General features: G+C 47.8%; 1 protein-coding gene across 1 annotated transcript in view; it reads right to left on the bottom strand.

Moving 5' to 3' along the window:
- The window catches only part of SHB (SH2 domain containing adaptor protein B), a 155,244-nt gene extending 151,309 nt beyond the window's left edge, over positions 1-3,935 (bottom strand). Inside the window, exon 1 of the mRNA XM_028711838.2 lies at positions 2,788-3,935. Within this exon, the coding sequence (XP_028567671.2) occupies positions 2,788-3,495 (708 nt within the window). The 5' untranslated portion in view covers positions 3,496-3,935. The remainder of the gene's footprint in view (positions 1-2,787) is intronic.
- Positions 3,936-12,335: the final 8,400 nt, after the last annotated feature.

Raw genomic sequence — 12,335 nt, 5'->3', positions numbered from 1 at the left:
ATGATTATCACCTTTCGAAGTCACCTGAATCATCAGGGCCGACAGGCCACAAAACTCCCTCTCCTGGGATATAAGCATGTTTTGAAAACTTCAGATTTGAACCTCAAAAGTGCAGGGCTGGGACTGTGAAGATTCCTCTTCAAATATGCCCCTGATTCTAAGGTTTTCCTTGAACTGCAAGAGATTACATGTGCCAGTTTACCATAATACCCAAACCAATTAAATCATTTCTCTCTTACGTTTGCTGGCACAAAAATTATACACAGCCATGCGACAGCAGACCTACCCTTAAAATGCCTAGATGCTCACACCTTAAAAAAAAAAATCATCCCTGAACAGAGAGCGTCAGTACTGACTCAAGCAGTTAGAAATACTTTGCATATGACTCAGATTATTGCCGTACAAACAAGCCCTATTTCCTTAGTGCTTTATCTGAGGGATTAAAATGTCTTTTCTCTTTTACAGATCTGAAAACACAACCACTATCTGTTGCATGCCCTTGACACAATTGCAGGGAGTCACGCTGGCTTTCAGTTGGCCAGATATAAAAAGCGGCTGAGTCACAGGGCAATTTGTCCTGCTAGACAGAAAAGGCCAAGGAATCACTGGCCATATACCATTCTCCCTCACCCTTCCTGTCCCCCTAAGACTGTCTTAAGAGCTGACCAGAGTAACCCTAGCATCTCTCACTCTGTGTGGTCGGAAAGTTCTGAATTCAGACCTATCCAATCACAGTGCGAAGGAAGACAAAACTGGCAACAACTGTAATTTACCCATCACAAAACTAGAGTAGTCACTCAAAGACTTGCTAAGCCTGAAATGTCTAGGTCTGGTTCCCAAGCTGAGATGCAGCACCTTCGTGAAAAGAAATGCCACTTAGAAGCTCTGCTGTTAACATGGGTCCCCCGGAAAAGAGAGACAGGAAAGGCAAATAGTTGAAGTGCTCTCTCTTGCTAAAGGAACGGATGCAGGCAGTGCCTAAGCCAGGGGAGGGCTGGGTCAATAAACAAGCCACACATGTATGCACACACTACACAATAGAGTTTCTAGATTTGACAGCTGTGTAATAGGTGCTGGAAGTGTCTGGGTGGGTATGACAGACTTAATAACCGGCACCTACTTTAAGAAAGTGCGCTTGTGAGAAAACTGACATCTCTGCTTTGAATGCTCCACCTCCTCTCACTTGGAAAGAAAGCGAAGAACAATAAAGGGAACTAGTCACTAATGCTCAGAAATTGCCAGTGCAAACTGAGCAGCTGTTCCTCACCAATTATGATTGTTTGAATTGTATTTGTTGAAAATATATATACAGTGGTACCTCGGGTTACATACGCTTCAGGTTACATACGCTTCAGGTTGCAGACTCTGCTAACCCAGATATAGTACCTCGGGTTAAGAACTTTGCTTCAGGAGGAGAACAGAAATCATGCAGCAGCAGCAGGAGGCCCCAACAGCTAATGTTGCTTCAGGTTAAGAACAGTTTCAGGTTAAGAACGGACCTCCGGAATGAATTAAGTACTTAACCCAAGGTACCACTGTGCATATATTTAAAAACAGATTCTTAAATACAGAAGTCTCTATTCCAGCACAAAGGCAACAACTGTCGCCTGCCTAATGCACACTGCTTCACAGAACTGATGCGTGCAAATAGAGGAGTTTAGCTGGGTGACCCAGCATGTGAGATAGAGGATAGTATGCTAGACCTGGGCAGGGAAGGCTATGGCTATAAATCCTGACTCAGCCACGAGCTTGCAGGATGGGCCTGGGAAAAAGTCACCACCTCTCTGCCTAAGCTACCCAAGAGCAATTGTGAGGATCACTTGGGACAAACCATGTCAGTTCTTCAAGGAAAGAGGGTTACTAGACTGATAAAATACAGAGACAGATTATTTCCCCGTCTGTTCTACACAAAGAGCTTCAAGGAAACCTCACCAAGCACAGCCACTTCTTTGAGCAAGTTGGGGTCTTTCTGTGTTCAAAAGCCACAGTAGGTTATTGGTGTTGTAACTGGTCTGTCATGAGCAGAGAGTCTCTGAATACATTCCCTACCACGTTAATCCTCTCTGTTCATCCCTGTCTGGCCGGTATCACTTTTATGTTCCAGAGTGTGCCTCCATGCCACTGACACTAGATAAGAGTGCAACAGCGAGAGGCGGATGCACAGCGCTGGTTCACACAAGCATGCCAATCATCTGATGAAAGCCACAACAAGGAGGGCGGATTTACACATACAAATGGGCACCCAACAGAGTTATCACCACGGAATGGTTCTTTCACATCGCCTCAAATGCTCTGCTTTTCAACAGGAGGTCTCCCATCCAGCTGCCATTCAAGAAGAGCAGGGTCACGTATGCAAGTCGCCCTGTGACTATGCACGTGCGAATGAGCCATCACTAAACACACCACCCCCAGATGGAAGCAGGGGTGCCAACTTGAATTTAATATGCGGGGGGGGGCAGGTGCCCTGCATAATCGATCACATGACGCGGCACACACACACTATTTGCATGGCAATGCCCATCAACTTGGGGGGAAGGGGGCTCAAATATTTTATTGGGGTGGCGGCGAAGGCACCTCGGCCTCTGGTTGTTCCTATGGACGGAAGCTTCCGGGTCACCTCACTCCCCAGGAAGCCCGTTCCCACATTCACCTGCCAATCAACAAGCGCGCCGCGATGGGGGAAGGAATGCACGTGTGAATCAGCGCCAGGTGCGGAAACCTCAAGCGCCACTACTACCCTCGCGAACCAGGCAGACGGGTTTCCACCAGGCTGACAAGCTCACTTACTTTCTCCTTCTTGGTGCCGGAGCCGCCACTGCCGCCGCCGCCGCCCTCCGCTTGCTCGGGGCACTTGTTGAGTTTCTTGCGCCCGCTTCCCGACGGGCTCCAGGTGACGGGGGACCCGCCGCCGCCGCCACCACCGCCGCTGCCCCCCTTGCCGCCCTCGCCGCTTTCGATCTTGATCAGCCGGTGCTTGGGCGAGATGTACTTGACGGCAGCGGCGGCGTCGGGCGGCGTGGCCGCTCGCCGCTCGCTGTGGCTGCGGAAGAGCTGCGGCGAAGCGGACGCCACGGCCGGGTTGCTGCTGCTGCCGGTGCCGCCGCCGCCGCCCTCTCCGCCGCAGCACGACGCCGACGAGAAGGGCTTGGGGCCGGCGGCGGGCGGCTCCACCAGCAGCTCCTCGGGCGCGCAGTACTCGGCGCGGCAGAGCGCTCTCAGCTTGCGCAGCGACGAGCCGGGCCCGCTGTAGGGATCCTCGAAGTCTCGCTCCTTTTGCGCGCGGTAGGCGCGCAGCAGGTCGCTGGTGTCGTGGCGCGGGAAGCACGGCGACGTGTGGTGGTGGCTGTGGTGGTGGTGATGGTGGCTGTGGTGCCCTGCGCCTCCCGCGCCCGCCGTGCCGTTGCGCTTGTCCCGGTAGTCCGGCCTGGGCGGCTGCGGGGGGCTCTTGGTCTTGTTGTTGCCCAGGCTGAAGTACTTATTCAGCCATTTGGCCATGGCGACGAGGGGACACCATGGAGACACCTCGGGAACCGGTCGCCGCTCAGGGCTGCGCGCAACCGCCGCCGCCTCTCTCCGGCTGGGGCTGCGCTCCCTCCATGGGAAGCCGGCGCCACCGCTCCGCCGCCCGCGCCACAAACTTTTCCTCGGCGCGCTCCCCCTGCGCGCCGGGGAAAGCGCCGTGCGTCCTCCTGCCCGAGCTCCGGCTCGCTCTCGGCTCGCCTCCCGGGCGCCGCTCGCCCAGCCTCCGCGGAACTTTGCCGAGTTGCCACAGCTGGGGCTTGACGCACGCAGGCGCGGCTCCGCCTTGGCCGACCGGTCGCCCTGCCCTCCGCGCCGGGGCTGCCCGAGACTCTCTCTGCGCCTTCGCCGCCGCCTGGCGCTCTCTGTCTCTCTCTCTCTCTCCCTCGCGCGCGCACGGCGCTCGCTTGCTGCAGCTTGGCCTGCGCTCAGCGCGCACCGGCGGCGGGGAGGCGCCTCTTGCACCGAGAGCCAGCCCCCTTCCTCGTGGCGGCGGCGGCGAGGGGAAGAGGCCGGACCAATGAGCTGCCTGGCTGGGTGCGCTTTTTCGCCAGCCAGTGGATTTGCTTCCTTGCTGTTGGAAGGGATTGCCACCACCTCCCTGCCGAAAGGCTGTTGCCCACCCGCTGCAATTGCAGGTCTCCGGGATCTCTCTCTCTCTCTTTATCCGAGGTGGAATGTAAGCCTGCTCTTTTGGCAGTTGTGCTTCTGTGCTATATTCAGATGAACAATTTCTTTCCCTGGGATTGAACTTGAAAGTACTGACTCTGCCAAGTTGGCTGTATACAACACTGATTGGCTAGCATCTGTGACCACCAAAATATCTGCCCAGATCCACAGAGTAAAGGTACCCCTGACTATTAGGTCCAGTCTTGGATGATTCTGGGGTTGCGGCGCTCATCTTGCTCTATAGGCTGAGTGAGCCGGCATACAGCTTTCGGGTCATGTGGCTAGCATGGCTAAGCCGCTTCTGGCGAACCAGAGCGGCACACGGAAATGCCGTTTACCTTCCCGCCGGAGCAGTACCTATTTATCTACTTGCACTTTGACGTGCTTTTGAACTGCTAGGTGGGCAGGAGCAGGGACCGAAAAACAGGAGCTCACCCCTTCATGGGGATTCGAACCTCCGACCTTCCGAACGGCAAGCTCAGTGGTTTAGAACACAGCGCCACCCACAGAGTAGCCTTGCTATTTTTTTTTAAAAAAAACCTAAAACAATGGAAGAAAAATGCCTTCTTGCGATATTCTATTAAAAAGATATTTTAAAGGCAGACAGTCTGCATTGAAGAATGCTTGGTTAGGTGAGATAGATGCTGAAATAAACAGCATTGGAATCACTGATGAGTATCAGTGCACTTTAAGCCAGATGGGGCCTTGCTTTCTCCATGAATGGAGAGCAGTGCACATACTACTACTTCTTCTTTGGCGATCACTCGTAACTGAGTAAGATTGTCTTCCATAAACACGGTTTTAACAGTGAGTCCGTAAGTGACTGTGGAGGCCAATTCTGGATCCACACGTCCTTCCACATAGGTTTCTGGGCGGGAGTTGATCGCAGTGAGGGTTTACACCAGGGACCTAGAAGGTGAAGGGCTTGTCAGTCCAACCCATGCACAGTCTCATCAGGGCTGACCTTAAGGCAATTGGGCCCCGCGGGCCGCTCCTAAGGGGCCCCCTGCACCACGGCAATCTAGATGGATTTTATTTATATCTATAAGATTTTGCAGACTTTGGCTGTGAACTGGGGCCCTACAAAAAAAATACAGTAATAATCAAGTTGTACCCCACTGCTTCAAATTGGGCCCCACTGGCTAGTCCTGAGTCTCATAGTTGCTAGGCCTGAGTTGCCCTGCCCTTACATAAAGCCTTGGGTTTACATTTTGGGAGTAGGGAGACTGCCCGCTGGGGAGCAGGAGGGCTGGCAAGGCCCCCTAGATTTAGAGGCCTTAGGCTTCAGCCCACTTAGCCTATACATAAATCCAGCACTGAGCACACCTGAAAGATGATATTAATCAGCCGCCAGGTAACGCTCTTTACCACATTGGCAGAACATTGGATTTGCCTGGAAAGCGATGTTGGCTATTTACCCTCCATGCACTGAGGGCCAGTGTGGTTCAGTGGTTAGAGGGTCAGACCAGGACCTTGGGAAGCCAGGCTTCAAATCCCTTCTGGGCCTTGAAGCTCCCTGGGTGGTCTGGAGTCAGTTACTGCCTCCCAGCTGAGCTACATCACAAGGTTGTTGTACGGATTAAATGGTGGGGGAGAACCATGCACCCCACCTTGGAGGAAAAGATGGTGTGTAAATGCAATAAATAAATAATTTAAAGCACCCTCCCCCCAAAAAAAATCCTGGGAACTGTAGTTTACTACTAACAGATCTGCAATTCCCAGCACACATTATATACTACAGTTATCAGAATTATTAGGAGCAGGGAGAATGGGCTTTAAATGTATGGTGAGCATGCAGCTGGTGATGTCTGCAATGGCTATTCAAGGGGGCATGAAACTGAAGGGCAAAGGGTACCGTATTTTTCGCTCTATAAGACGCACCAGACCACAAGACTCACCTAGTTTTTGGAGGAGGAAAACAAGAAAAAAAACATTCTGAATCTCAGAAGCCAGAACAGCAAGAGGGATCACTGCGCAGTGAAAGCAGCAATCTCTCTTGCTGTTCTGGCTTCTGGGATAGCTTCGCAGCCTGCATTCGCTCCATAAGATGCAGGAGGGGAAAAGTGAGTCTTATAGAGCAAAAAATACGGTATATTTAGCCTTTCAGGACTGCACCCGAGAGTGAAGGAATGTTGCAGTTGAGCTACTGGAAATGAGAGTATAGAGGTCAACAGATTCAGGGGGTTGTTGTTTTTTACCAAATTTAAGAATGGTGAAAACTGCACTTGTGTACCATTGACAGAAACGGGGGACCAGCATTTAGAATGGAATGCTAGTAGAAAAACAGTTTCTGAGCTGGAACAATAATCAGAAAGGAACTGCAACTGACTCACTCTCTAGTCTTCTGCAAAACAAAAAAAATTCCTTCCAGTAGCACCTTAAAGATCAACTAAGTTAGTTCTTGGTATGAGCTTTCGTGTGCATGCACACTTCTTCAGATACACATCTGTATCTGAAGAAGTGTGCATGCACACGAAAGCTCATACCAAGAACTAACTTAGTTGGTCTTTAAGGTGCTACTGGAAGGAATTTTTTTTGTTTTGACTATGGCAGACCAACACGGCTACCTATCTGTAACTAGTCTTCTGCAGTTCCCCATCCCCTGTGTGTCGGTTTCTTCATATGAACTCTGTGCCCCACTTTTTAAAATGCCTTTTGCCATTCTTTGTTGAGCCTTGGTAGCCACCTCCCAGTTCATTTGCCTTCCTCCACCAACCTCTTCTTTTTGCAGCGAGCTCTGGCCTTTGCCTTGAAAAAGCTTCTCGAGTTTAATTCGGTGGTAATTCCGCCTGCGATCGCTTCTAATGGATGCTCATTCTTCTGCCACCCACTCAGTTTAGCTTGCGCTCTTTTCAAACCATTACTCTCTCATAAAATACTCAGAAGCCGCTCTAACAATGTTGCTTTCCTTTTAGAGCTCATTTTGCCTCCTTCGATTCCCTCTCTTACTTCCCATCATCTCTGCCGCTTTCTCTGGCCCTGAAAATGAAATTACCAAATACCAGCTCTTGACGGAATTAGGCAAATGCTGCTGAGAGTGTATTCTTTAATCGTGCACCACAGCAGTGATAGACTTTGTGAAATGCAACTGAAAACCCAAAAGGCATGCATATTTAAAATGGAAGAAAAAGCAACACATAGGCAGAAAAACAGTGCAAGACCAGTCTTCGATGCAAAGGTTAATTTGTGCCCTGGGGCAGTGGGTAATGTGAACTGTGCTAGACTATTTTATTTGGGATGGTGTAAAAATAGGCCAACTCTAAAACCTCAGAATCCTAACAGGTGTCTAACAGGAGAAGGAACCTGCTTAGAACTATATCTGCTACCCCTGCCCAAAAAACCCTGCATATGTTCATGGTTCTGTTTGAAAAGGGTTTTGTGGAATTATACTAAAGCATGAATGCGGGTGGCGCTGCGGGTTAAACCACAGAGCCTAGGACTTGCCGATCAGAAGGTCGGTGGTTCGAATCCCCGCGACGGGGTGAGCTCCTGTTGCTCGGTCCCTGCTCCTGCCAACCTAACAGTTTGAAAGCACGTCAAAGTGCAAGTAGATAAATAGGTACCACTCCGGCAGGAAGGTAAACGGCGTTTCCGTGCGCTGCTCTGGTTCGCCAGAAGTGGCTTCGTCATGCTGGCCACATGACCCAGAAGCTGTACGCCAGCTCCCTTGGCCAATAAAGCAAGATGAGCGCCGCAACCCCAGAGTCAGTCACAACTGGACCTAATGGTAAGGGTCCCTTTACCTTTACCTTTACTAAAGCATGCAAATGCCAGCCCCTCTGCAAAAGCTAAAAAAATAAAATGAAGAGCATGGATGATACTCATGGCACAATCCTAACACATTAAGTCAGGAAAGTGATTGATACAGCTCCCAATTGCTGTGTGGAAGGACTCAGGAATGTGTTTCCTTCCAGATGTTGTTGGAACAGCAACTCCCCCAATCTCTTTCCACTGGGTATGCCAGCTATCGTTGGTGAAAGTTGATGGGTCTCCATCTCCGTTGCATATCTAGGGCTGAGATACGCAATAGGAAGATACTCCATGGGAAGGCCACTGTAACATTTAGGACTACCCCATGCCAAGTGTTCTTGCTTATCCAATGGTAGCCCAATGACATGGGAGCTGTTGTGGGCATCCATCTGTCTTGAGAGACAATGGAGTGGACCTTCAGGGGTGAAGTCAAAGCACTGCGTTAACAGCACCAAAGTGACCTCCCCAGGGCGCAAGTCAGGGCAGTGGGTTTGGAGGTCTTCTGCTGCCCAGACAATAAGACCCTTCTCTCCGTCCAAAGGAAAGCAGAGAAATATGTTTGGCACCATCTTGGTTTCAGTAGTTGCCAGAAGGAAGCGTACCAGACATCATCTAACTGTCTTCAGAACTTCACTCCAGATTTGTGTAGGGTTTGCTCCTTAGCCTTTTCTTCTGCTACAGCAGGGCAGTGCGGGTGGGGAAATTCACAACACCATCATATCCTTAGATAAGTGTTCCTAAACATTACAGGGGAAAAGAATGGAAAGCTTTCTGCATGGATAATGCCAATTTTTACAGCATCACCACTTTACAGTGCAACCAACCAATGCATGTGTTGTAAGAGTGTCAGGGTCAGAGAGGGGAATAAAGGAAAATGACCCTACCAATATCAGAATATAGTATTCTGCCTTAACACCCTACAAGAAGGTAGACTGTGCTTTGGAGAATGTATTTTTCTGAATGTATCATTTTTCGCTGTATCTCATTGTATTGTTTTTGCTGTATCCTTCTCACTGACTTTAAGAATGGGTCAAGAATGTATCTGAATGTATTTTTCTATTCAAATGTATTTTTCCTCAAATGTTGTACTTTTCTAAATGTATCCAAATGTATTCGATATGTATTCGATAGATGTACTCATAGGACTCCAGCCTCATCTTGAAAACGCATCTCATTTTACATTATAATTTGCACATTACTATCTGTTGTACTATTAGCACTCAGCAAGAAGGCTTGAAATAGACAGATCAAGAATGTGGAATTGTGTGTTAAGAAAGTAAGAAGAGCCTGCTAGATTGGGTCAACAGTCCATCTAGTCCAGCATCCCATTCTCACAGTGACCATCTAATTTATTTCTCGAATAAAATGTATATACCACTTGATTAGAAAACAACCACCACCACCCTCAGAGCAGTTTATAAAAAGATCAAAGCAGTTGAAATTGCTTTTAGCTTACAAAAGCCACAATAATGTGTGTTAATCTTTAAGGAGCTCCAGAATTCTGGCTCTCCTGAAAGAGACAGCATCTACCCTTTTGAAAGTTAACAAGGTGAGAACTAAGGCTATCAGGCATTCGAAGAATGAATTCTACCCAGCTACCCCCAGCTAGGGTGTTAAACAGGAATACAACACTTAATCCAAACATTTGCTGAAGTGTCAATGTGTAAACATCAAACAATTGCTATAGCACCAAAGGGAAGACAATTCTTTTTTTTCTTCTTTTTTTTTGGAACGGAGGGAATCCACCCATAATCCCCATTCAGTCTGAGCTGCATTTCAATTAAGAGTTTAAGGACAGCCAAGAATGAATTGCTCTCTGCTGCTGCAGGACAATAAAGCTTTGGCTCCAGCTGAAAACTTCTAGGTGTTACTGTAGGAGGAACAAAAAAAGTTGGCAGGTCACAAAGAGCTCCTTCCAGACAACAGCTTTTCAATCTTATTGGGAGAGATTTGGACACATACTTAACTCTCTCCTGACTACCAGTGGGGCTTAATAAATGCTTCATTTTGGGCTTGCTCACACCCAAAGAAACCAAAGAGTTAATTTCTTGGGCAATTTATGGAATTGATAGAAGGATTCCGCAGGATCACTGTTTTCCCAGAAGAAAGCATTTGTATATGGCTAGAAATTGAGCTTCCCTTTGGATTTTTTCTTGTTTTGCATCTAATGTGTTAGCAGAGTTCTAATAATCTATGGTATTTATATAGCATATTCCAAGCAAAGCACTTAATGTGCATAATCTCAGCTACCTACCTACAAGCTGTAGCTAATGGATAAAAAGGTAAAGGGACCCCTGACCATTAGGTCCAGTCGTGGCCGACTCTGGGGTTGCGGCGCTCATCTCGTTTTATTTGCCGAAGGAGCCAGCGTACAGCTTCCGGGTCATGTGGCCAGCATGACTAAGCCGCTTCTGGCGAACCAGAGCAACGCACGGAAATGCCGTTTACCTGCCCGCCAGAGTGGTACCTATCTATCTACTTGCACTTTGACCTGCTTTTGAACTGCTAGGTTGGCAGGAGCAGGGACCAAGCAAGGGGAGCTCACCCCGTCACGGGGATTTGAACCGCCGACCTTCTGATCGGCAAGTCCTAGGCTCTGTGGTTTAACCCACAGCGCCACCCAACACTGAAGGGGATAAATGAACTTTCTTTACATGAGCTGCAAGGTGAATGGTTGGATTTTTAAAAAGGCAGTTAGGGCAAATGAAATTCCCATATTGCACAGTGAAATAAGGGCAGGTTGATTCAATCATACATTGTACATCACTTGGTTTTCCTGTATTTCATTACTGTTGACTTAGTAACCGGCAGCTGACTGTGTGAACTTACCCCACTGAAAAGCTTTGTGACTGTGGTGACAGAGCCGGGTCACATGAAAATGCTGTCAGTGGCGTTGCTGCAATGGCTCAGCCACACCTGCAAGATCCAAGAGCTGCCATAGGGATGGATGAATGAATCTGTCTCTTTCCAGCATGTGTCACTTTTGCCTGTGTTCATTCATACATCCCTTCCATCCTGTTTCCACCTTAATTTATACTTTGAAAACATAATCTGCGCCCACCCCCAAAAAAATCAATTTTAAAAATGCATTTCCAAACTGATGTTCTTTCAAAATATGCATTTTCAAATGCATTTTGATATATTTTGACATGAGGAGTGCATTTTTCCTTCCAGTAGCACCTTAAAGACCAACTAAGTTAGTTCTTGGTATGAGCTTTCGTGTGCATGCACACTTCTTCAGATACACCTAAACTTTTTTTTCATAAAAAAGTTGTTTGTTTTTAACTGCTGCGATCTTCTATCAGAAGAGAGACTGTCTCGAACTACCTAAACTGCATAGAAACTTATTCATGTATGCTACTACAGCGGCAAGAATGTTACTTGCCCCAAAACTGAAAGAAGCAGAAGTCCCAGCAAAGGAAGAATGGATACAAAAACTTATGGCGAAACTTACCGGAAGAATCAGAAATCAAGATAACAAACTTTTTATAAAAGAATGGAAATAGTTTATTGAATATTTACAGATAAATTGTAAACAGACAACAACAACAACAACAATTTTATTATTTATACCCCGCCCATCTGGCTGGGCTTTCCCAGCCACTCTGGGCAGCTCCCAACAGAGGACTAAAAACAGAATAAAACTTCCAACATTAAAACCTTCTCTAAACAGGGCTGCCTTCAAATGTCTCCTAAGTCAGATAGTTGTTTATTTCCTTGATAGATAAGAACATTGGCAGGATTATTGTAATACCTGCAGTTTCATAAGCGTATATACTTAAGGAAGATGAATAAATGTGCAAATGAAGTTAATTTGGATATGCAGAAGATATGAAAAATAAATTTAAGGAGCCGCAGAAAGAGGGGGAAGGAAGTCTAGTTTTGAAATGTCAAAATGATTGTCAAATTAGTAAAATAAAAAAAAAAATAAAAGAGCTGTTGTCCCCATAGCTGAGCAAGATTACTGCTCTCATAAGGTTTCCAAAGGTCTTTTACCCTTCCTGAAATAATGCCTTGCACCAACTCAAAGTCAGAAGCATAGGCTGAACATGACAGCTGTGGCTATAAATCACACGGTAGGTAGAGCAATCTGTCTCATGGCAGCAGTTGGCAAGCAACAGCAAAGTTGCGCAATCCAGTAACAACCAGCCCCGTGTTGGTCTGGTCAAACAGGCACTGTCAGAAGACTCAAGAGCTCTTCCAAGACTCTTGCGTTTTAATCCTCAAATCTCTCCCTTCTCAGTCTTAACCTTTCAGCTCTGTGTGTGTGTGTGTGTGTGTGTGAGAGAGAGAGAGAGAGAGAGAGAGAGATGGGATGGGTGGCATCTCTTGAAGGTGACTCTGGTCTTAGCCCCACCCCTCCTCTCCATGAACTGTGCCCATTTAGCATCACTGTT

Source organism: Podarcis muralis, chromosome 17, assembly GCF_964188315.1.
Source record: "Podarcis muralis chromosome 17, rPodMur119.hap1.1, whole genome shotgun sequence".
In the NCBI taxonomy this organism is placed as follows: domain Eukaryota; kingdom Metazoa; phylum Chordata; class Lepidosauria; order Squamata; family Lacertidae; genus Podarcis; species Podarcis muralis.
This window is presented reverse-complemented; position numbering and strand designations above follow the sequence as displayed.